At 43.6% G+C, this 26771-nt stretch overlaps 1 protein-coding gene across 3 annotated transcripts in view; it reads right to left on the bottom strand.

The window, feature by feature from the left end:
- Positions 1-6984, bottom strand: part of DPF3 (double PHD fingers 3) — a 91708-nt gene extending 84724 nt beyond the window's left edge. For all 3 annotated transcript variants that reach the window (XM_075712439.1, XM_075712440.1, XM_075712441.1), the window contains exons 1-2: positions 6945-6984; positions 1722-1829 (exon numbers count right to left, since the gene is read on the bottom strand). In XM_075712439.1, coding sequence (XP_075568554.1) covers positions 1722-1829; positions 6945-6969 — 133 coding nt within the window. In that variant the 5' untranslated portion in view covers positions 6970-6984. The remainder of the gene's footprint in view (positions 1-1721; positions 1830-6944) is intronic.
- Between the last annotated feature and the right edge of the window lie 19787 nt (positions 6985-26771).

Here is a 26771-nt window from a genome sequence, read left to right as displayed (position 1 = left end):
ATGCTTTCCACAGGTTTTATACTTTTAAATCACAGAAGGGAAAAACCACATTTTTGGCTAGTGAGTCTATTCTGGATATGCACAGATGGAGTGAAATTATTTTGTGGTGTAACTGATAAGGAAACTTAATCACTAGGTAGAAATTGGTTGGAAAATAGATTTAAATGGCAGAGCAATATAACTTGCCTTATTTGGCTGCCACCGGCAATACAACAAAAGTAGCACTCCTGAGATGCAGAAGAGATGTTTATAGTAGGGAAAACAACACAGAGACAGACATGCTGAGGTCTCTTTATCTGATAACTTTGTGGTAATTGCCTTTCATGCCCTGTGGCATGTAGGATGCCCTAATTTGGCATTCAGTGAATACAGCAAAGAAACATAATGCAAATAAAGAAGAGTCAAACTCTACACTACTGCTTTACTTTACTAAATTACCAAGGCACAGCAGTGTTTGCATCATCATGAAGTCCGAGGTAGACATTTTTACGGGCCAATGTAGAAATCATCCTCTTCCTAGAGTCCAGCCTCATTTCCATCAGTGTAACCTGACTATTTCACCAGTTCTTTCTGATCAGCTCTGCTATGAGGTCTGGTTCTATTTGCTGGCTGAGATTTTGCCCTTGGTTTGAACCCCAGCTGGGTGGTTACACGCATTTCTTCCTCTTGTCCAACTATCTGCTGATGTCTCCTGCATTGAAGGTAGGGAACCTTCAAGAACTGTTTCTACTAAAATCAACATGAAATTTGCCTCTGATTTTACTGGGTTTAGTACTTGTCTCTATCACCCCTTCCTTTCTCTTCACCAACTACTGCACAGAAGAAAAGTCATCAGTACTGCTGAGCATAGCTCAGTTCCCAGACACCTTCTTCTGTTAAACAGGCTTTTTAAATATCCTTAATTTACATTTTGGGGGTTTCTCCTGTACTTTTTATACTGGCAGCGTCTCGCCTCTTAAAAACCACATACAGCTGTGAGTACATGTGTTCCCTCTTTCTCGTATTAACTGACCCCAAAGACAGCAAGCCTTTACTAATAACTGCAGGGAAGAACGCACAACACTACGCTCTACCTGACACAGCTGTAGCTCCTCCACATGTGCTTTACAGTCACTCATTCAGCATCCAGACTCATCACTTCACATAGTTTAATTGTGCGGGAAGAGTACCAAGGACAAGAATGAAAGAAGAATGGACTAAGGTACACATACAAGCATACACACATATACAAATGTGGCATATGCTCACTAACTTTTATTATTTGCTGTTCATAATCTGGTCACACCCCTGGTCCCCAGCCCCATTATGAAAAATCTTATCAGTGTACTGTTCCACGCACACAGCAGTCTTTTTCACAAAGATTAGGCAGCAGATGCCAGAGTGAGATTTTCTATTAATAACACACTGAGGCAATAATTAGTAATACATTGATCCTTTACATCTTTATGAATTTGCTAATAGAGGCCAGGATTCACCCCTACGGAAGGTAAATTCAGCTCCCATTGCATTCAATACAAGTTGTAGACATTTCTTTAAGGGATGAGTTGAGTGCAGAGGGTTTGGTGGTTATTGTTACAGAAAATCAAATAAGATGTACCCGATGCAAAGACAAACGGTTGGAGAGGGGCAAAGATAAAGCCCAAGGTCTGCATGCCAGGTTTGCATGTATGCCAGCTGCTCTGCAGCACAGGAGAGAGAGAGTGAAGCAAACAAATACTTACCAGGTTTAATTTCCAGCAGCTTCAGCCTGGAATCCTCAGGGGGATGCAAACGCCTCTTTTTGCGCCAGCAACGTGCTGGGTACGTGTACAGCTGACCTGGGGCCAGGCCTGAAGATTAAAAGCAAAAAGTAAATATAATCACATTTCAGTTTGTAAACCACAAGCACTGTCTCTAGCATCTTTGTTCTTGCCCTTCCAGTGCCGCCTTGTTGGAGGGTTCAATCCTGCAAATCGTGAAGCAGAACTACGGACTCAAGGCATCCAGTGCTCCTGAGGCTCCTCAGCACCTCTTGGGATCAGGCCTACAGAGAATCTAGGTCTCACTTATACACTTCACTCAGCTCACTGAAACCAGAGCTGCACATAAATAATTTGTGATTTCTTCAGGGTAAATAGAATTTCAGACTCTCCTGGGTCACAGAGGTGATGCCTCCTCCATGGGCAGAGAAGGCCCCCTGGGAGAGAAGAGATGAAGTTCTGACATGCAAATCATTTAAGTCCCTGATGCGCAGAGCAGCTCAGAAAATTTGTGTCTTCCAAGCAGGCGCAAACCAAGATCCATGAGGTCTGGCTATTTGGACTCTGTATTTTTGCTTAAATTCTGGACTTTTGTTTGAAGACAGATTCTTCATTCTGGTTATTACCTCCTCATACCAACACCCTGAATGAGGTAGGGGAGATACATCAGTAATGTTTATCTTGTTGCATGCTTCATTGAATCACATTTGGCATCACTGGCTTCTGAGCTGCCCTGGCTCTCCTGACAGACACCCCTTAGCCAACAGTCAAGCTATGCTTTGCTCTCTTGTATTCAGAACACAGCAGGGGTTCATGAATGTCTCAAGTACTAGGGGCACAGAAGCACACTGCCAAATGCTTCAAAGTATCCTCAACTGCCCCAGATACTCATGACACAGAGAAATTCCCAGCAAGATACAGAAAAGTTGGGAGAATGTCATTCTCTCCCCTGCTTCCCCTGCCCTCTCCATCCACCAATTCTGCTTTGGCTCTTCTGTGCTTCTGCTGTTGCTGTTAGTCTCGGGGGGGCTACAAAGCGAGACTGTAATTCTAGACTCATTGCCCTTAGAAAACAGGTAAGACCACATAAGAGAGAGGACAGGAGTGGTGTTACCATATCTGAAACTGTACCAACAGTGAACAGCTGGACAACATCAAGCCAGTGCCAGTAAAGCAGAAGAGCTCAAGGGCAGCAGGATGCCCCAATAGTTCTCAGCCATGCCTTCTGAAACAGCCAGGGAAGCGTACCAGCTTGGGAACAAAACCGACACACTGAACCAAATGAGGATAATGAAAAAAACAATATCCTGTTACTTGGCAGGTGGTGGGGGGGAGGAGACACAACAAAATTATTTGCCTCAAGAGAATGAGCTAATCAAATTCTGCAAGTGAAGCCTAAGCTCCTGGTTTAAAATATTTCAACTGTTGGGAATGCCAGTTCAGACACCAGCACTTTCCACACACTTCCAAGGCCTTGGTGCATAAAAGGAGCATCCACAGCATGCTGCCCAGGAACGGCGGAATGATGGAGCATTCACAGAGATCCTGGCTGTTCCAGGACACAGAGCGCTACTGAACTGGGGCTTTTCATGTCCTTCTTTCATTGCTGCACAGCTTGCTGGGCATTACGCCCACCCAAGAAGGATACATTTCAGAGCGCGGTGCTTGGGACTGGTTTGGGAATAAAAATACAAATAACTAGCACTTCTATAGTGTTTGGACACAATTCTTCATGGCACTTTGCAAACATTAACCACTGCAAACAATTGCTATTATGATGAGGTGGATTGTGCCTGGCTCTGATGTAAGTCATTAAAGAGGTGGAGGCAAGAAGCTTCACCCTTTCACAGCAGGTCCTGTGCAAGAACTCACTCACAACATTGAAATGGCAGTTGCTAGACCAAAGCAATAGGACAGAGAATCAGTGCTCCATTCCACAGGCTTCCACAGAGGAGTCATCTGAATGAAATGAGCACCACAGCTTTGAGCATTTGTCCCAGACAGAGAGGAGCAAGGATCTACTGATGTTTCGGGGGAGTATCTGTTAATGTGGGTTCAATTATTGAGCACTTATATGAATTACCAGTTCTGGATTCAGCCAGGACAGTGAAAGCCAACCAGAAATGCTGAAAGCCCAACAAGAAACAAAGCAGGTATCCTTGAAAAGACAGAGGTGGGAAAGCCTCTTCCCTAGAGGACATACAGCCCACAGCAGGTGGCAGATAGATCAATAAAAGATGGATGATCCGACATCCATCTCTGCACCCCTTGAGGTAAGCTCCCTGTTCCTATTCACAATACCCTTACTCATTAATATACAGCCATCCAATGAACTTAAAATATATACCAGACCTTCACTTGATGCAAACCCATCAAATGCTACCTTCGGTTCTCCACCCTGACCCCCCATCTGTCACCGTGCTAGCTCACATGAAGCGTGGATCTTTGATTGTTTACACAAAGGAGGGGCAACAAGGAAAGGGTCAGTTCTGAACGCTTTGAATCTAGCCCCTCCACAGTCGATGTTGCAGTGCATATGGAAATAATGCATATACAGGTCTTGCTGTCTTCAGTCGTGGCTCAGTTGTCTCTCCTTCTGGTGCCTTATAGGGCAACCAGAGAAGGTTCCAACCATTTGCTTATAGAGGAAATAGCAGAACCTGCAGTGAGTTATGTTGTTTATCTCATTAGTGTAGGAGAGTCATAACTCAAAGCTCGTGTGAAAGGCCGGGGGAGGAGGGGAAAAGGAGGAGGGAGTTATGTGCAGTATTGTGTGAAATTAACCCTGAACTGTTTATCATGAGATGCAGTTCTCTGACTCCTTTAACAAAGAGGACAGCATGAAACCAGGTTAATATGCTGAGATCCTGACTCGCCTCTCTGTTTTTCAAGCCCTCTGTAAGTTAAAAGAGGTCCTGGAGCTTTGCCATTTGTCTTTATACAGTTTTTCAGGTTAGGCATAGTAAATGGCAGTGAATACAGCACACAAGACAGGCACCAGGGTCATTGGCAGAGAATTTTCAGAGTCCTTCCGTATGGGCATAAGCGCATTGTGTACAGCCTGAAAACAGGCATGCTAAAACCGTAGAGGGATGCTTTGACCCACCATAATACTACAAGAAATAGATGATGCAAAGAGACCCAAGGGAGCACTAAATGGGCTAATAAAAATCAAGAAAGAGGAGAGCAAATATGGGGGAGGAGGGCTGCTTCATTTTGCACTGATTATTCTAATTCAGAATAACAAAGGCATCAGATTTGGTGGCTGATGCAGATGCAGGAAGCTTGTTTCACTTAAGACTCTCTGTGACGAATGTTCTACCATTAGTCCTCCCTGAAGCTCTGCAGGAGAAATGCCACTGATCCTCTTTTGCAGGGTAAGCTGCCAAACAGTTCACGATCAGAGGTAAGGAAAGAAAGATTTGCACAGTGAATTTGCTCAAGGTAGTGCAGAGAGCTTGTGGCTGAGAAACGCAAAGCTTTAAGACCTCTTGATTCCTGGTATGATGCTGTAACACTGTTATGATGACTTCTTCTGTAAGTGCCGAGACACCAACGAGACCCATACAAGACTACCTATGTCTATCTTTGTAGCAGATGCTCTTGCCAAAACATTACTTGTGGATATAGTGGATGTATACCCGCTTATGACTGTGTTCAAAAGGATAAAAATAGCAGCACCTTACTCACAACGAGATGCTACAAGAACAGAAATTCCTTGAGTAAACGGATTAGCGAAAAAAAAAAGAAAGCTAGTTTTGCTAAAACGTAATCTCTTAGGAACGGGGAATTTTCAGCTGAAACAAAAACGCAACTGTGGTCATGAAGCAACCTACAAAAGAAGGGTTAGCCCAAAACCTCAGACAACTCTCAGCTTGCAAACCACATTCAGTGGTCCCAGTAGTTTTGGCAGCTGAGACGTTCTCAGGGTATTTTTAACACTGATAAAACACCTGTTGTCTCCTGCACCAGAAGTGGCTGCATTCTACTATAGAAAGAGTTTTCCGATAGTACTGCAAGACAATACTAAATCTACTGGATATTTTAAGAATAGGCACAGTGCAAGGATCCTTCCCTCAGTATATCCTAGGAAAGGGAGAGGGAAATTTTCAGCTGAGCACTCTTCAGATGCAGCAATTACATTCTTAGTCTGTCCCCAGGAGGGAAGGGAAATATCCTATGTGTTGCTCCCATGCCACCTCCTGCAAACTGGCCAGTGGAGGAGGTAAGAGCAGGCTGCACCTTCCCATAATTCCAGACCTGGAGTTTGGGGGTTTTTTTTCGGTATGGTTTACAGGAACTGGCATGTGTATATGCCATGTATGTCATGCTTCCAGTGCCCATGCACCCTAGCCCTGTCCCTGCCTGGATTCTCTGGTCTGCACTGAAAAAGACAAAAAAATACAAACCCAGTTTGGTGCTGGGTTCTGTTCCCTGAGCCATACTCTAGCAAAATTCCCCCTGGTGTTTAGGAGGACTTCTGCCTGAGTAACATCTCCAGTCTTTGAACTGGTGACTGTCCCTTGCCTTTCAAACAAGGATTGCAGATGGATTTACTCTAACAAAGGAAAGACTGACCAAAGTCTGCAAAAATAACAGTGCTCTTTTCCCTTGAGCTTCACTGAGCTTTGGAAGAGGCATTAGCCAAAGCTCTTTAAGGACATATACCAGCTTGTTTCTGCACCTGAGGAAACTACGGCTCCAGAACTGATATCCAAGTAACTTGTCCAAAGCAGAACCAGGAGTTATAGGTATATTTCTAACCGTCAGAACAACATTCATTCCAGTAACTGGACTCTCCTATATTTTACGTCAGCTTTATATCCTTCCCAACATAATTCCTTATTTTCAGCATTCATCTGAGAAACTCCCAGCTCCACCTCTCCACTCTGAAGATAATTCCAGTCCTGCTCAGAGCAGAGCATTGTGTCTTCTGCTACAGACTGAGATCAACAGCATTAAAAGAGTAGTTTCTAAGAATGCATCATTGTAGCTATGTCAGACACTTCTTTGGGTAGAGTAAGAATAATTAGGATGAGCTCTCTGCAGTTACCAAAGGAAATCCCCTGCAGGCACAGAGGTTTAGGCAGCTTCTCTTCTGTGTGGCCTGTAGCAGGTTTGAGTTCCTATTAATTAAACCCCATGAGGGCTCAGTGGTCAGCCCTCCATATATGCACATGCATACACAGACACAATGCTACCAACCTGGTCCCCTGTGCCTCTTCTCCATCCAGATGTAGCAGTTGTTCTGAGCTACCCCAGTCTGTGAATCCAGGAAGGGAAGGCGGACACTTCGCTCAGCACAGAGCCGAGAGTTGTAGCTGCGACAGTGCTCAATTGCTTCTTTGTAGAACTGGTCCCCAAGTCTGCCAAAAGAGACAGGGCAGAGAGTAAGAAAGATTGCACTCCCTCCTCAAACAAGACTAGGATAAAGGGGATGTAAGGTTGGTTTAAAAATGGACAAGCAGAAAAGCTTTCCCTGAACACGTGCAAAGCTTGCTGACATGAGACACTGCTGAAGCAGATCGTGCAGAAAGTGCCACCAAAAGATCAGACTCTCAGGAATTGGACACAGATCTTTTCAGTAGTGGCACAGCTACTGAATGAGCACATGATACAACCACACTGGCCCACGACCCTGGCTCAGGCAACATATACATCACAGTGAAGTCATTCTATTGTTTCTCTTCCCCCATAGATTGTCCAGACAATTCAGCAAACCAGTCATTTCAATCCTATGTTACAGCAACTCCTGCAGTATATTTTGAGCAACCAGAAAGCCAGCCAAGTTTAGAAGAACTTCACTCCAGCATTTCTGGTGTCAGCGGGCCCATAAGAGCAAAGGACATAGTCCTCATATCGTGTGCTTCTGAGGCACAAAAACACACCCCTTAACAACTAGGGCCATGTCTGCAAGAGTCAGACTAGACATTTTGTCATGACCCTTTCAGAGTTTTCCACAGTCAAGCCTGAGGCACCAACAGCAGCAGGCTACAACAGCGACTGGTAAGATCCAGCATGGCAAATGCTGCTTTCCTCTGGAGCCCTGTGGGAGGAACAGTTCTAAAGACAATGTCACTTATTTCATAAATAACTATTTGTTCAAAAATTCTGTAGAATCTTCATCTTCCCTTGAGAAAGGTTTAAAAAGTCTGCCTGCTGCAGATTACCAAAATCCTCCCTCCAAATTTTTCTAAACAGGGAAAAGCATCAAAGTAAAGCTACCCTGAGGACACAAAGCAGCTGTCATGCTGGAGCATTGCAAAGTAGGTGGGCCACACTGCTGAACCTCATTCTTGATCTATTGTCAAGGTGAAATTCAGTCGTGACATGAATAGCTAGGAAAACTACCCATCAGGGGTAAGTTCATTAGAAAATAGGACTAGAGTGATACATAGCATAACTTGCTCTGACTCTGATATTCATTAGTGTGCAAAAAGAGTATAGCATGCACAGCAAGGGAGCCAAAGGGATGCATGCACAGAGATAAAAGAGGCTCCCTTTCCTGTTCTATTAGTTGTTTTCCCTGCTACCCTCTTCCATAGGCACAACTGGCATTTTAAAAGTATACTCCTTTCGCACACCTCTGAATGTCAAATCGGTGCAAATTGCTCTGTTTTACCATCCGTGTCTTTTTTCTGACTCAAGTCTTTTAAGTCCCTCCTTGGTTGTACCTTATGACTTCCATGGGAGCCATACTCTTTTCCCCTGGGCTGTCCTGGCCCAATATCCTCTTGCTGACAGGGGCCAACAGCAGATGCTCAGGGAAGAACACAAGAGCAGGACAAATACAGAGGGAGGCACCTCTAGTTCCCCCTTCTCACTTCTGGTGACCAGAACTTAACTTCCCCAAGTCTCAGGTTACCCAACAGTGGGGATATTATGTTTAATAGACCTTGATGAATCTTTCTTCCATGAATTTATCCAACCAATTCTTCAACCCACTTATCTTTTTCATACCTAAAACATTGTGGGACAATAAGTTCCACAGCTGAAATATGATTCATGTGAAAAAAGCATTTCCTTGCGCTTGTTTTAAGCCGTATCTCAATTATTTACAAGTCCATAAATCTCTCACAAAGCTTCCAGCAGGTCATTTCTCTAATGAGCAGAAAGTATCCAGCAGGCTGAGCCCCTGGATGTGGAATGAGCACCATGGCTGGATGCTGGAGCCCACCAGCTTCCTGCTGCCCTCTGCCACTCTGACTTCAGCCCCCACATTTCAGAGTGTCCCCAAGGAAGAGAAGGGGGCAGTCCCCCCACGAGCAGGAATTGCACACAGGAGTCAGTACATCCTTTGGCTTACAGAGACTTTCTAAGGGTTGTTCAGTGGGTTTGTGCAGCAGTGAACATCTCTGTGTGAATGTGGTGCCTCACAGCCCTGTCTACCCCCCGCTGACCACCAGCTCCTGGGCAGCAGCCGGTGCGGGGACCTTTGCAGGGCAGCTGAAGGAGAGAGCTCTCTGGACTGTGCAAGGGAGCAGAGGGCAGAGCATGTACAGAGGGATCCCTCCAGACACTGAATCCCCCACAATGACCTCAAACCCCTTTTTCCATAAAAAAGCAGGGGGGGGACGGAAGGGGAGCAGAGGAGAAAGGAGAAGATAAGCTGCACTACTATACAAAGAATGTGACTAGGAAGAAATGAAAGCTTATTAAAAGCTGTAATTAAAGTTGTACACTTGTGTAATCAAAGTCAGTAACAAGGAGTCTCCAGCTGATCAAAGATTAACAGCTCTTTCCACAAACACTTGAGCTTCCACACAGCTATGTCAGATTCCCCCTATATTAAGCCAAGGATGCTTGCTAACTCCAAGGAGTTTACTGGAAAGAAGAGCACAGCTTGTGACAACAAACTGCCATCACTGCATAGGTTTTCTTTATGCTAAACATTACTCCAGTCATTAGAATATGCACACCACAAAGCATCCATATTAACAAAAACAATACATCTCAGCAGCCCAGATATAGGATCAGGCTGGAGATAACCTCAGTTTCCACCTTCTGCTAAGACTGAAAATAACTATAAATCTTAGACTGTTAAATATTTGGCCTTAAATGACTCTGTCAAGTAGAGTGTAAGATTAAATTTCAGATTTTTCTAAAAGGGAGAAAAGGGGTTTTGAGATCCTAATGGCAGAGAAGCTACCAAGTTAAAGGGTCAAATTCACTCTTGACACAATCTTGTAGTCCAGCTGTTTCATTACATTTATTTTAAAGATTTTAAATATGCATCTTTTGCCTTAAAGAAAAATAATAATTTAGGAGAAGCATTTAGTCCATAGTTTAAGAAAGCTTGCCTTGGCTCCACTGCTGCAAGCTTGACCAAAACCCACAGTCCCTAAGTATTCACTGGAAAGGTATTCAGATACTGGGACCTTAAGGACTTGCCCTGACTTTAATTACAAATGGAATTTTAAAAAGTGACAAAGAATCAAATACAGGAAAGTAAAGAAACGGTATCTCCTTATGACACTCATATCTCAGCGGCAAACAGCTTCCCTGCAATTACTTTTGGGTGGTTGATTGTTTTGTTTTACCATGAGACTTCACTGAAGTGGCTCTGATTCGTTCCAAATTTCAGTTATTCTTTTTTAAGGAACTTTAAACTTAGAGGGTTTTTTTTCCTTTGTGCTACATATCTAAAATATGTGCTACATATCTAAACACAGCATATTTTATCTTATGTGGAGTCATGGAGGTGGGACAAATCCCAGCCTCCTCCCAGGAGGTTTATAATGAAGCTGGAGAACAGACAAGGGCGGGAATAAGACTGGAGAGCACATGAGCTCAAATGAAACTCAAACAGCTCGGCTGAGTTTGAGCAAGCGAGATACACGAACAGAAAAAAAATAAATGGACAACATTAATAGTAAAAAGTGGATCATATGTCAGAAAGATTAATTATCTGATGTTATGTGCTTCATAGTTTTCCCAAGCTGTGTTGCTATGGAAGACTTACACTTCATCTCCTGAAAAAAAAGATCTGTAAAAACTATGGGGAATTTTTGCATTATTTTTATGAAAAGTATGTATGAGTCAGTGCTGTGCTGTGACTGACTGCAAGGGTCGATTCTTCCCTTTGGACGCAGGAGTGAAAGGTCACACAGACTTGTCTAGATTGATATTAATGACACAAAATCATCAGCATATGTATAGATTGCAAAGATGCTGAGGGGAAAAAAAAAAAAAATCAAGGAACAGACATGAACAACTGCTGGCCAAGGAAGGCAAATCGTACTCAAAGCAGCACAACTGGAAATACAGAATAAAGTTGTCAGCACACTGCAAAAAGCACACAGCCCCTCAGCGCAGGGCCACAGGTGAAATCCCAGATGCATGGGACAGGCGGGCCAGTGACACTGCTGGCATACGTGCAGGCTTTGCATTTACATTCCAGCCCGAGGACACTAAAATAACCAGGTTCTGGCTGACCAATAAAAGCTCCCTAGCTTGGAAAAGAACAACCTATGCTATTACAATCTTCTGCAAGGCTGCACAGGAGGGGTATGTCTAGCAGGAGTTAGGGGCTCTTTTTTGGTGAAAAAGGGCAGGACTGAAACTAAACAGCAGGCTCAGAGCAGCCGAAGCACAGCGTGAACGGGGAGGTGAGCACTCTAAAAGCACCACCAGCTCCATGGTCCTGGGACAGTGATGTGAGGCTGGTGCAATTCTATGCAGCCTTGCAGGTAGTCACTGGCATGAGCGCGAGCATACACCAGGATGGAGGATTAGACCCTGTGACTTTCATGTGGTCACTGTCCTTTTAAGCATTAAGAATCTGAGGTTTTCTGTCATGGAATCAGGTCAGCTAATAACAAAGTCAGCAAAGAACAACCTTCCCTTCTCTCAACCTTTGCCTGCCTGCTCTAACTAGACCATAAGATTTCTGAGCAGACTCTGACTTACTACTTTTCTGTACAGTACCTAGTGCCATGACTCCTCTGTCCAGGCATGCCTCAAACAAACAAAAAAAAAAAAAATCAACAAGAACTGGCCTGGCTTATAAGCCTGTAAGTTAGCAACAAGGACCAAGAGCCTGGCTTCACTCCAGCTGCTTCAAGATGTTCATTTCTCTGCTGACAAGGGATCGTGATGGGCCCTGAAAGCAGCAGAGCAGCTCTCCACCACTACTTTCCAGCCCATCCTGCAAAGTCCCAGCTATTCAAGTGCACTACACATTTTACAAAAGCTATGAAATGGGCAGAATCTAGCGCACCCCTCTTGCAGTGCCTATCCCATCTCAGGTTAGGATCCAAAGAAGGAGAGCACTCGCTGAAGACATATAACCAGCCAAGCTCAACCATGATTACAGGTCCACATCACCCCTGGAAAACTTGCATAACAAAGAACCAGTCCTCCTTAAGGGCAGCTCTTAAATTTCCACCAGATCCTCTGAGTATGAATCCAGACTGTCTCCAGTTCCTGAGGCCAGGCCCCTTTCTAGTCATTTCCCTCTAAAACCATGCTCACTACATGACTAGGCAAGTAAAAAGCTGATAGCACAGAAAGAAATGACTAATCACATAACAGAAAGTAACAGACTTTTCCTTCTGAAGTTTGCAATGGTCCCCAGCCATGATCAAAAATGTGGGACTTGCTCTCCTCAAGACCATGGAGTTTTCATTTACTATCCTTTTAGCCTCTAGTCTTATATTTTAGATAATTTGATACTGTGAGGAACACTGAGGACAACTGAAAAAGACATTTTAAATCAGAAATTGTTCTTCAGCAGCACTGCCATCCAGTTTCAAACTGGGCAAGAGCTGAGAAGTGGCAGGAAACAAGTGATGCAACACAGCTTCAGAAAATACTCTGTACTCTCCTTTTGGAGACATTCATGAATGAGTCTGAAAATGAAGCACCAGTGGGGTCTCGGACCTTCTCACAAAGATGGACAGAGACTAAGAAATCATGCAGATACTACCTGAGCTATCAGCTGCCTGCAACACTGCAGACCAAGAGGTACAGCTTGACCAACCGCATGTCTTGGCAAGCGCCGAGAGAACTGCACTGAGCTAGCTACACTCGTTCCTTTCCAGCAGATCCCAGGAGGCCCCTGACAGGCGGCTGCTCCTCCTCTCCATGAGCCTTGACATGAAGAATGCCACAGGGCTCAATTCTTCCACCACTTCTATTTAATATCTATGCAAAACCTCCAGGGAATATGATGAACTATATGGGCAGCAGTGCCAGCCATTACATTGATGACACTCAGCTTTATGTATCTTTTCCCCGCTCATGCAGACAGCACTGTCCCAAGTCTCTCAATGTTGGAAGCAAGGGTAGCATGGCTGGCAGAAGCTGAAGTCAGAAGAGATAGTAGTGAGGTTGGCTGGAAGTGGGAAATGTTACAAACTATGAGCTAACGTTGTTTATGATTCAAAGACAGACGCTAATGTGGACAATCTAATAGACACAATCATCAAAAGGGCCTTCCTCTCTCTCTCTCTCTGTCCAGTCAGCATAATTCTCTTTTCAAGCAGTGGTCTGGCCATGCTCATGTGTGTTTTTCATATCTGGGCTGCCTACTATGAGTCTCTACCTTAGACTAGATAAGCAACAAAGACAGACCTAGTTGCAAAACTGTGGTATCTACCCTATCACAAAGCAAGCCAAAGAGATCAGTAGTCCCCAGCCTGTCCTCCTGCTTTTTCCTCATACACTCTGAAACACCACCGGTTTTCACAAAGGGCACAGTGGACTATGTTCAAGCTGCTTGAAGAACTGCTTCTCCTTTTTAGACCCAGAACAGCAGATGCAACTGGAAACCTGTGCTTAACAGAGCCCAGTATCACCAGACTCCTGCAGCGCCTTCGGACAGCAGACCCCCAGCTCCAGAGCACCTTCCCAGAAGAGATAAAGTATCCTACTCTGCTCATCCTCACATTACATTGCAAGATGCTAACACAACATTCATCAAAAGATCCAAGCAAAAGAAAATATGACGTATTCAAGAGTATCAGACCACTACTAAGCATTAAACAACAAAGGACTGGCTGGGCCCCTCCTTTGTAATCGCTGGAACTTTTAGTCTCCAGGCAGCTCTTAAATGCTACAATCAAGCACCCTTTGCAGCTGCAGAGAGGTAGGGTACCAAGACTCAACAGAAATACAGAATGGCTTTCCTGATGTTAGGTGAAGCGTAACAGATTGCTCAAAATCCTACCACAAACTCCGAGGGCAAGCCAGAAAGTGCAGGAATGTGCAGATTCAGTTTTCTCATAACGGTCAGTTGTGTCTGTCCCTGCATAACATCTTCTAATGATGTAAGGGGTGTGAACGTGAGCAAAGGCAAAACAGGATTTCCAGATGGGCTACAGAATGACTTAAACTTTCTGGGCTTTCAGTTTTTTAACGTAAACTTGGCAGCTTTATAAAGACCCACAAACACATGTCTATCCTAGACTCTCCAAGAGGCAGAGTCATTGAGACAAATTATTTCATTCCTATGCATATTGAATAATTTCACCTGATGCACAAAAAGAGGCCTGTATAACTTCCCCCAGCATGGGAGTCCGGCAAAAAAAATGGCTAGCAGAACTGTTTCAGTAGTAGATAGAGTACACAAATCAGACCACAGAGCAGTATACAGCTGCAAGCAGAGACAGTTGTGGTGGTTTGACCCTGCCTGGATGCCAAGTGCCCACCAAAGCCCCTCTATCACTCCCCTTCTCAACTGAACAGGGGAGAGAAAATAGAACGAAAAAGCTCATGGGTCGAGGTAAGGACGGGGAGATCACTCAGCAATTACCATCACAGGAAAAACAGACTCGACTTGAGGAAAATTAGTTTAATTTATTGCCAATCAAAACTGAGTAGGGTAATAAGAAATAAAACCAAATCTTAAAACACCTTCCCCTCACCCCTCCCTTCTCCCAGGCTCAACTTCACTCCCAATTTTCTCTACCTCCTCCCCCTGAGCAGCACAGAGGGTCACGGAAGGGGGTTGCGGTCAGTTCATCAGACGTTGTCTCTGCCACTCCTTCCTCCTCAGGGGAGGACTCCTCACACTCTTCCCCTGCTCCAGTGTGGGGTCCCTCCCACAGGAGACAGTCCTCCATGAACTTCTCCAACGTGGGCCCTTCCCATGGGCTACAGTTCGTCATGAACTGCTCCAGCGTGGGTCCCCCACGGGGTCACAAGTCCTGCCAGCAAACCTGCTCCAGCGTGGGCTCCTCTCTCTCCACAGGTCCTGCCAGGAGCCTGCTCCAGTGCGGGCTTCCCATGGGGTCACAGCCTCCTTCAGGCATCCACTTGCTCTGGCGTGGGGTCCTCCCCGGGCTGCAGGTGGATATCTGCTCCACTGTTAACCTCCATGGGCTGCAGCGGGATAGCCTGCCTCACCAGGGTCTTCACCACGGGCTGCTCCCATGCCTGGAGCACCTCCTCCCCCTCCTTCTTCACTGACCTTGGTGTCTGCAGGGTTGTTCCTCTCACATATTCTCACTCCAGCTGCAGTTTATGTTCCATTGTTTTTTTTTTTTTTCCTTCCTTCTTAAATACGTTATCACAGAGGCGCTACCACTGTTGCTGATTGGCTTGGCTTTGGCCAGCAGCTGGTCCATATCGGAGCCAGCTGGCATTGGCTCTATCAGGCGTAGGGAAAGCTTCTAGCAGCTTCACACAGAAGCCACCCCTGTAGCCCCGCCACTACCAAAACCTTGCCATGCAAACCCAATACAAGAGTGTTGCTGGAACAGCAATGATCAAAGGGTAAATGAAAGGAAAGGCTTGCAAGGAGAGTTAATGCCTTTCAGTGGAAGAACTCATACAGCTGGGTCAAAGCAGACAAGCTTTCAAGCATTTGTTCAAAAGTATTATGCCAGGTGCATAGACTATATGTGCTGCAAGAGATTAGGAGCCATCAGAGAGCTGATGACAAGTTCCTGAGCCAGCACTGTCACAGCCCAGATGTTACAGCAGTCAAGGAGATGCCCTGAGCTACGAGACTAGGTTGAATCCTAGATCAGTGAGAGAGCAATGTGAGATTTTCCAGCATCATCCTGTGAGCACCCAGGGCAAAGGAATCCCCTTTTACCAGGTATTTATCAGCAGACTTCCCCTGGTGGGTTGGAAATCCCTACTGGCTGTTTGTGGCCAGAATCGACAGGCTTCTCACTGCTTCAATCATGGTGTGATACTGAATCATAACAGAGAACTTGGCCTCATAGAGTGAGCTAAATTCACTACTCTGGAAACAGTCTTAGACTGTAATTTAATCCAGTGTGAAACTACAGGTATCATCTCATAAAAAAAATCTGTCTCTGAAGAAAAACGACAAAAGGTAGGCAGAGCTTACAATTTGGGGAAAACTGATCTGATTAGCCTCATCCTCACAAGTATTGTGGAAGTACAAGAGCTCTGCCAGCATTTCCATTTAAAGAAAAGAAACAGCAGCACAAGTTAATACTGCCAAAAAGAGTGTGGTACATCAAGGTATTTCGCTGACAGCAGCCTGCAGGCGAAATCTGCTTTCAGGGTCAAGACCTGCTGCCATCTTTGTGCAGGAAGAAGGACCAGAGATGGAGGTGTTCCTCTTCCTGCAGCTGCACGTGGCCCCACACAAGGCCCATAGCAACATTCCCAGCTCTCAAAGGCAAAAAAGGTGGGATCACTGTGCCCACTTTACTCAGCAGTTAACATACAGAATTGTTGGCTAGATACAACAGGTATCTGTGTATGGTACAAAATGATGTGTGCTTAGATGAGGTATTTCAGAAGATTAATTTCTCGGCCCCATTCAAATATACTGGACTGTGAACAATTATACTATGGTGCTTGTGCTAATTTGTCCACTTCTCCTCTTCCTTTTCCTCCATTTCCATGGACAGGTAACAGCAGCAGTTACCATGTCACACACCAAGCTATCTAAGGTGTTTCCATAGACAGACATTGCATACAATCTCTATTAAACTCAGCACAGTGACCAATTAGGTTAATCTCAGAGGCAGACTCCTTGGGGATATCTCAAGAGCATCTATTCTTTCTCAGGCCAAGGTTTCTGTTTTAAAGAGATGCAGCATCATCCAATTAAATGAACAACAGGTGTGAAAGGTAATAACCTAGACCTCTTTTGTATCTGAAGACAGCAGTCAGAATTCAGCTTGGTCCTAACCTCCCCCAAAAGGTCAAAAATTCTCTCCAATTACTAAAGGAATGAACTAATGAAAACTTCAGCTACAATATTAGATTGGACATGACAACATCCAAGAGATTTTTTTATATATATTTTTAAAGAAGCATCTCAAGCTGCTAGGGCTTGGGGTCACCAGAAGTCTGTTTGGCTTAGTGCAATCATAGCCTCAGGGGCCAGGTGTAGTCAAAGACAAAGCCTATCCATTCAGCTCCCTCCATCCTGATTTTCCACAGTGGACCTTTTGCATTCCTACATCCAGGAGAAAGGTAGATTAGTAAAAAACGTAATCTGCCACCCGAGCTGGCACCAGGAAGCCAGCAAAGCAGAGTTCTACAAACGATTCTGCCGCGACCTCCTTTGTAGCTTTAACAGTTCCCTTGCAGAACACGGGTAACACCCTACACTTAGAATCATAGAATCGTTTAGGTTGGAAAAGACCTTTAAGATCATCCAGTCCAACCATTAACCTACACTACCAAGTCTAGTCTAAGCCAATCAAGGGTAGACTAGACTAAACCATGTCCCGAAGTGCCACATCTACCCGTTTTTTGAACACTTACCTCACTAATAAACCATGTGCATTACTTTAGGCACTGTCTATACTAAAAGATGCTCAGATCATAAACAGACATCCTCTCCTAGCTCTAGCTGTGCTGGCTAAAAATATCACCTGTTCCCTCCTACCCTGCTGCTTTTCACTGCTTGGCTCCTACAGCTTACTGTTCCCATACCTCCCGCCCATAGCATTACTTGCGTGCGTGCTCCCTCATCTACTTCAGGCAAGCCCAATTTGATCTGTTTGAGCAAACCCAGCTGACATTGCCTGGAGGAGCTGAGAGTGAGCTCACAAAACCCCTTCTGCCACCAGAGGTAGTCTCCAGTAGTACAACCAGCTTGGGTTAGTCTTTAAGTAGCAGACTTGTTTGTTTGCAATGGAAAAAAGCCTGTCCACACCATCAGTGGTGACAGCTATGCCACTCAGTCAGCAGAGCCCTCTCAGGAGACACAGCATATACAAATGGAAGGAGTTTTTCCCTACCACCACAGTTACATCATCAGCCCAAATGGCATCAGCTAAGCTGACAAAGGCACTCCTTTTCATGTGTCTCTATGTATCTCATCTTTCATGAAGCCATGTACCTTCATCAGATCTCAACAGGCAGTGAGATGCCAGGAAAGAGCATGAAGGTTTTGCATGCTTTTAGCCATGTCAGAATTGCAACTGTCTAAGCTCTACAGCACAGTTCTGGTCTGAATGACCTCTGTTAGCCCTCTTGGAAGTTCCCAGGCTGGGATTTCCCCTGCACCTTGTGCAGTTATTTAGTAGACAAACGTACAGTGCCATTCAATCCGAATAGCAAAATTTAGAAAAGACTGAAATAAATGTGCAAGTAGAAAAGTAGTAGAAATGTTCCTAAATGGCATGGCAGGCAAGCTTCCCCACCACACAGAACTGTAATTACATCAATATTTTAGGTAATTCCTGTCCTTTGACTAGAAAGAGTTAGTGAGCTCACATTTTTCTGCTGACTTGCCTCTTTTGTAGGAGCCTTGTATCTCCTGCTGCAAAGGAAATCCCACTACAGGAAACAATCCATTTTGCTCAGGTGAAAATGATCACACAAGTAGCAAAGCAGAGATTTATATAGATCTAAATAAAACCACATAATTATTAGAGTTTACTTTGCCTCTAAGGTCAGCCTTGGGAAAAAAAAAAAAAATCACCTATAGCCAATACTTTAAAGTTACTAATCTTGAGTGGGTAGCACTTTCAGTTCCTCAGTCACGATACATATGACAAATAGAATACACATGTAAGAAAACACGAAAATCTATTCTACCCAGTCAATAATAATTAACCACACAAAACACTTACAATGGGAAATCATATTTTCTGTTCTCTACGAAGTCATCTTAAGCCTAGATAATTAAGGTTATGATTCTTTGAGTTATTATTTCTCTTGTATATACAGGAACAATCATTCTGTTACTTGTATAAATCTACTGACCTCAGCAGATGTACAGCTGGGATATACTTGACTAATGCTACATAGGGGAATTCCCAAGAGGACTGTGAATTAGATTTCCTTTTTTCACCTCCTTCCCCCAGTTCTACCCGCAAATGGAAGTAAGGCAGATTACGGGTATTCCTCTGCTGAAGTATCATTATTACTCCTCAAAAAGGAACAGTGGAAGTTAGAAGTAAGAGGTGAAACAGATGCACTGTGTCCTCCAACACATCATCTCACAGTTTCCTCAGCACAAAGAATGCCCTGTATTGAGAGCACACTTGAACTCACTCAAAGGTCTAGGCACAGGATCTTCTGCACCTGGAGCACATCCCATGGGACCAGAGAAAACCATCATTGCAAATACACACATTGCTTTAACTCTGATGAGTGATGTTTCAAACACCTGTGCCCTGTTTCTATAGATACTTATGCAGCATATAAGAGGAACTCTTTGATAAAGTCAAGAAAAAGCACTTGCCACAACTAGCTTTCATAAACTCAAATATCTGATGGTTGTTCCTCTATACACCAAATTTCCTTGCACGTGTTTTTCTTCCAGCTTGCCTCCTATTCTCAGCACCACCTTAACTCAACTATCAGATTGAGGTAGTTATTACTGTAAAACAGTTAAAGCAAATAGAAAAGCAAATAGAAAAGCCTTGTAATTCACTTAGCAATTAGCAAAACTTGCAGAAGTGTGTTGCTGCGATTATCACTGCACAATAAAGATCCTCTCTTCTGCTCAGACAACTTACTCTTTTGGCAAATTTCACTATTCTTAAAGACTCCAGTTGTTTAACACCTATCCCAACATGCTAGAGCAGATCTCAGATCCATCTTTGGCCCTGTGTGTTCACCGAGGTCTTCAAAGACTCATGATGAAACCCTGCCTGTTACGAACCATCAGGTCCCAGTTCAGCAAAGCATCTCACTGAGTGTGCAGGTCCCCTTCAGTCCAAAGTTAGGCAGACACTTGAATGTCTTCCTGAACAGAGATGGCAGCTGAACAGGCAGCACATACTCCAGTGCACTTTTAGAATGAGATCTTAGAAGCGGGTACACATGGGCAAGCCTGTTCAGGTCAGTTTATCACATTTTCCTAGCTGAAACTAGCCAGAGCTAACACATTACTTCCATTTTCTTTCTGGGATGTAATACATGGCAATAGTTAAAGCTGTAGGCCACAAAAGTGTAATCTAGGCATCATGAGAGAGTCATTAATCAATCAACCAGTGGAAATAGGAGCTGGGTAGATATCATTATCTCTACGTTACAGATGAGACACAGAGAGTTTGCATAACAAAGCATAGAGAAAGAGAAGGCACTTTTCTTATTTCCCATTTTTGTTCCATCTTTTCTCCTGAAATTCATTTTCTCACTCTTCAATACTTCCTTCCCCAACTGCAATCCCGCAATTCTTTTCATTCAGAGGCAAAGCTGACTCCATGTCATCCCTGAAAGCTAGTTGAAGCTCTTCTGTACAAAAATCCGTTAAAAAAATACAAGAGCAACCTTTCTTTTTTCCCGACATGCTGTAAAAGCTACCTGAACACTGCAGTGACAATGACAATGACAAGCAAAGACAATGACTAAACAAGAATTTGGACATGGAACTAAACTGCATACTGAGTCTCCACTTATCTGCACCCCAAGTACTACAGAATGGAGACAAGCATCACAGTGGTCTATAAACAAGACCAGGAAAAGACTGACAAGTAACTGGAGAAAAAGAACTGAGGGAGTCAACTGTCAGAGCAAGGAGAGGTTACAGAAAAAACGAGAGATAGAGGTTAACCCATTGCCCTGGAGTAATGGCTAGCCTTTAACACATGGCCTCTGCTCCTGTCAGTATTTCTTCTTGGACAGGTTATCTCAGGAATTTATGCTTTCCAATAATTACCTTTCAGAGGGCTCTCACTTATCTTGCAAGAAGAATCCACCAGTAACCTGACCTGCATTGCTCATGCAATCGCTATCCACCCCCTCTAACCTTTCATCCCATCTCTCAAAGCAAAAGCAAGTGGTTCTTCCCAGACTTCCCATGCTGCATCAGCAAGGGCTAGTGAAGTTGATAAAAATAAGAGTTTTAATGCTTAATGCTACACAAACATTGATGAGCTTGCAGGCAAAAGCAGTAAAATATTACCAGCAGGTTAAACTACTTCCTGTAGTAATGTTGTATTATCCAGAACTGAAGGATGAATGCTGGTCTTGTACCACCATGAGAAGCATTTTTACCTGAAAGTGTTTTATTATTTTATTGCAGCAGACCTCAGAGCCAGTCAGTATTGGTTTTAATAAATTTTGGGACTCGCAAGGCCCTCTATTTAAGCTTTCTTCCTGTTACCCTCCCAATCTACCTTTCTTCCACTATGTGAATTGGTTTTGTTCTTGGAATATCAGTGCCAAAGAGAAGCTTTTGCTTTTGGCATTCACTCCAGAGCCATTTCAGATGAACTTGTCCATCTCTGCTAAAGTATATGTTATCACACTCAGTGGGTTATTACACTCCCATTCATGCTCTGATCAAGGCCCTCGCAGGCTGGCTTTTTGTGTAAGGGACTCCATTACATCCTGTACAAGCTGATGGGCACCAATTTATTCCCAGTGCCATGGGTGGGACAGGGAGAAGGATTCTTATTTTCAGTTCTGGATGTAATGAGACATCTCTTCAGCCAGTCAGTAATCATAAGGAAATACTTCATCATCAAGTTCTGAGAAAGTATCAGGCCTGACACAAGGAGTAAAAAGTCATATAACATCCCATATGGGACCCTGTCATCAGTCCAGAAACATATGGTCAGGGCACACGGACCATCAAATCTCAGTTGCAGTGTGGATTTGCCTCAAATTGGCTTGCAGCCACTTCTGACAGGTACCCAGAGGAATCTCTCTCTCTTTCTTCTACACTGGCAACACAACTAACTTTGGCCTGGGACAACGTCCATGCCTCACTCTGGCTGCATTATTTTAAAGGAGTCACATATTGCTTTCAGACCCGTGAGAACTTTGGACCAACGCACATGCTCTCCCTGGCATTCCCATACTCCCATCTGAACAGGACTCTACCACAAGAAAGAGTTTGATGTGGGGAGAGCGTAAGAGGGGAGGGCAAGAAAAATCTGCTCTTCCCTCATTAAACTTCAATAGGAGCCTAGGCCTAGCAATGCTGCACTACAGTTTGGATTTATGTTCCCCAATTAACACAATTCACAGCATAAAGTTTTCTCTTTCTGTTTTGAAGGGGGAAGAAGAGGAGAAAAACCACATTCCAGGCATTTGGCACAACAAACTTCCCCAGCTATCCCTGGGAACAAAAAGGGAGGGAAAAAAAAAGGCTTGTCGCCACACAATTTAAAATAACCCATCTTTGCTGGCTCCACTCTGTCTCAGGGGTAGATCTAAGTCTTAGCCCCCACCCATTAGGGCTGAAGGCCCAAAGCACTTGACATTCATCAGGAGAAACAAAACAGCTCCAAGGCAATGGAAGGGGGAAGGGAACTGTCCCTCCACTGGCAGGAGTTCAGAAGGGGAGGAAATGGAAAGATCTGCAAAAAGGTCACAAAATAAGGAGGGTATGGAAACCTTCTGCTTCTGAGGACCATCAAACACAGATGAATCACCTTGGTGTAGTTGCTACTGAGCACAAAGCAGGCAGGTAAAATGTCTCCTCTGCCCTCAACTGGGGGTTCTCCATTGCGGCTAGCTTAGGAACCGCTACTATTTGACAGCAACATTGTTGGTTCTATCACAGGCACGACAGAATGATTATCTCCTTTCTCTCCAAACATACACTCTCCCCTCTTCTCCCCAAAGAGAACCGCAAACCATATGCACTGAATACTAAAAAATCTCATCATCTTTGGTGAGACTTATGAGAGAAAAGTCCATCAGAGATTCTTTCTTTGGCATTTTTGTGTAACATACACTAAAAACTTACACACTGAATCTTTCTCAGCATGAAGAGAAAGACTAGGAGATAGCACCACGTCACTCAGTGAAACACAGAATATTTTTGCAAAAGTCAGAAAATAATCTAATGTATTACATAGCTCAAGAATGCTCAACTTGAGTTCCTTAGAACATCACATGTGGGTTCTGGAGGAATCTGTAGGCTTAATCAGAGCCTCTCTGCTCAACAAACAAGAAAGCTTAGCCAATATTTCAAAGCACTTGAGATTGTTCTTTACTCTTTGATGTAGTCAGAGAGAGAGGCAGAAAGATGGAGAGATGGGAAGCAACTCTTTTCACCAGGAGTCAGGAGAAAAACACAATTGCAGAGTTCTACAAGCTAATCATGGTGTGATGATCTGACGCTGCACTAAGGCATCTGCTCAAAGCTTACCATCAATATGCAACAATGATGACAAAGCATTAAAGACAGCACGTCACAGCATAAGCATCAGGTTACCACACCCTGGTGATTATGTCACTTCCTCTCAGTCTATTCAAGAACCAAACTTTTCAGGTTTGACTATCACTGATCTATAGTGTTGCCTATACACAGACAAGATTGCATATACTTACAAATGAATCACTGCCACATGGAGATTCTTGTTTGTAAGGCTGCCATGAATGACTTCGAGTATTTTACTTTGGAGGAGCTATAGGAACTCACATTTGGTTTTTTAATGCAAAGAATGCCTGGTGTTTATTTGACATTTTATGTGTTTAGATACTACCCGTTCCAGGTCGTTCTTGTCACAGGGCAATGAAGAGCTGGGCAATTTCTTCTCTTGCTTTCCATGTGACTTCTTGCCAGAAAGAAGTTCAATGATAAGAAAACAACGCGCTTATATGAATGATAAGTTCATGGCTCTCTTTCTTATACTCCTTCTTTTGGTCTGGCAAGCCAAAAGACTGAAGGAAGGAGGGGAAGTATAAGTACAGAGCACGCTAAAGGAAAATGAACCTTCAGTATGAAGCCAGCTGATAAACAGCTGGCATCTATGTCTTCAGTCAGCATCATCTTAGATGAAATTCTGTCTGTTCCCACTAAGCAGCTCCTATTCCATTTTACTTTTCATAAGTTTGTCCATCAGTGGATGATGTTTCTCAGTGTTGCCTGGTGCATTCAAAAGTGGAGAAACAGCCAGAAACTGCTGCAGCATGTGGCAAGCATCTGTGGCAAAAATTCCTAGAGGATTTGAGGTGATAGCAGGTATGATTATATTTTACTATAGGCTGATATGGTTTTAAGATTGTTTTTAATATCCAAAATCTGACACTTTTCAGAATCTTTATGCTGCATGTTTCTGCTGATGTTTGTTTGCTTGTCTGTTTTCTGTTAATTCTACCTACATAAAAGAGAAAATCTTGATAAAATACTGGAGCAGAATCCCAGAACACACGGTTCTGCAGAAAGAAGAGGACCAAGTTCTTGCAATACCCACTTTTTAGAGAGTTGTTAGTGTCCCGAAAATGGCAATAAAAATATAGTACTTTGATTCTGCAATTATCTGCTTCCTTTAGGGTCGTATGTTCTACAGTCACTTGAGGAACATGTTTATGTTATGTCTTGAAGGACCAGACTGGCTACTGTAGTAATATTGTTCCATGTGGTTGCAACTGTCAATACATTTGAGTACAGCAACAGCACAGAAAAAATGTGGAAGCAGAAAAAATACAACTTGATTTTCTAAAATATTTAATATTGCAGTGACAGGTAAATTACGACACACTACATTTTAACTTCAGTCTGCATTTAAGGCCTGAATCTGAACTTCAGAAACATCATTTCCCCATGCGATTGTACACTTGGTTGCCAATAACGCTTGCATAGACTGAGCACTCCATTCTGATTTCTCCTAGTATTTTACACTCACCTCGCTAAAGTAAAAAGACTGCACAAGATGGAAGAAGAATGAGGCCACAGCTTCGGTGTTGGTATTTGCCTATGTACTGAGGGATTTGTTCAAAGACTGCTGGGTTGAAAAGACAGGCATCAATCCAAATCAGTCCAATGGGGAAACTGTTAATCATGGCTCCCACTGAACAAAACAGCAATACCATTGGGAATGACAAATTTGAATAAGGAAGGAAAGATGGCAAGAAAAAAGTGAAAAGGGAGCAGTAAATGGAACAGCACACAGCAGGGACTGTGTGTCTTTGAACAACAAAGGACTGGAAATTACAAACTGAAAGATGGACCCCAGTCTCCAGCAACCCCAGAAAATAATGTACAAGGTATTTAGCACGTAGAGGTCCACAAAACACTGAGTACAAATTCTCAGTATTCTAAAAAACCTTAAGATCTACAGTAAAAAGGACCAGGCCTCTCAAGTACTATAATCTGCCCCAGGAAAAGGGCATCACCAGTGTTCCAGGGCATGCACAATTCCAAGGGATTCATGAGATGAATGTGCTTAGATGGTCCCAGGAGGTGATCCATATCCCATGCTACAGAGAAAGGCAAAGGAGGAGACCAAGAAGACAGTTGACAAGCGTCTCTAGGACTGTGGACTCCTCCTATCCATCCTTCTTTTTATATCACAATGCATACAAGGGATGACAAGACCTCAAAACTGTATATAAAGGCCCATTCCAAATGCTAGAGCTGAAATATCATGGTGGAGGGAAGCAGGAAAAGTCAGGTCAGGCACAACTCCCCATCTCCCCAGATGCAGGAGCTTCACAATGTAGTACTTGACTGAAACTTTACCAATAGGTTCCAACTTAAACTTGAGATTCAGGCACATCTCCTATTTTAACTGGAAAAATAGACAGAAAGGAGATGAAGTCCAAGTTCAAGAAGCTTAACCCCAGACTTATGGTAGAGAAGTCTTTTTTTATCCTGATATTCCTGTCTTTCTTCCTGTGTTCCAGCTACCACCTGCACCTGGTACTTACAGTATTTCCAAATCAAACCACTCCAAAAAATCATGAGTTAGGTCCTGTTTCTGAACTGGTAGATTATGTTAGATGTAGATATTTCTACAGCCAGCAGAGCCAGAAATTTCAGCTATAAAACTGAAATTTTCATGCAGCCCCTGGCTTCTAGGGCTGGAGTTGCTCAGAAAGTAGCAGGTTTTGGAAGCATTAACAGAATCACTGTCAAATGCCTAGAGAATAAACACAGAATCATAGTAGCATCTTAGTCCCTAACACACATCTCAGCAAAAGTTGGGAATTTGAGTTCAGTGAAACCTCTTTCTCCACCAGCCAGGTCTCCCTTAATTAAATAAACTCTAAATACAGGCTGTTTTTCTCCCGTGAAGAAAATGCTTTTCTGGAAGAGGGCTGACTCAGTTCCTGCATACTTCAGAGTACTTTTGAGTTCCATCAGTGCAAACGGAGATTCAGGACACTCTGTACTGTTCTTCCTATAGCTCTGTAACAACAGAAGACATTTTCAAGGGACTGACAAGACTTTAAAAAGAGCATATTGAAGGAGACAGTTCAGGCTGCTAAAATTAAAGTAATTAATCAATCCAAAGGTAATTCTCATTATTTAGCCTGTTTGTTAACTGTTTTGCCTTCCTAGGTTTGACTGTGAAACTTAACATTTGCAATCTGTTGCAGTCCCTGGAGCTTGATTCTGTCTTGAATAAACCAGAAAAACAAACCATGGGTAGAGACAGAAGCAGCACCAGCAACCCTTCCTGTCCCCACTTTTATTCAGCCAGCATGCCCCAAAACTGGCTCATGAAGTGGAAGTGTCAGGACACAGCAGAAGTCACATCCCACTACACCTTCCAATGACTTCCCCATAGCTATAGAGTCAAGACTGGAAATAAAAATGGCTGCCCGCTTTTTGAACAAAAGTGGGTCCTCAATTTAGAAGACAAACATATCTTTGATTTGCCTTCTCCCTTTCTTGAAATCTCCAAGGGAGAGAGTCTGAAAATATGAGTCACTCCTCACTGTAAATCTAAATTTTCT

This window comes from Pelecanus crispus, chromosome 6, assembly GCF_030463565.1.
Source record: "Pelecanus crispus isolate bPelCri1 chromosome 6, bPelCri1.pri, whole genome shotgun sequence".
NCBI classification, from domain to species: Eukaryota; Metazoa; Chordata; class Aves; order Pelecaniformes; family Pelecanidae; genus Pelecanus; species Pelecanus crispus.
This window is presented reverse-complemented; position numbering and strand designations above follow the sequence as displayed.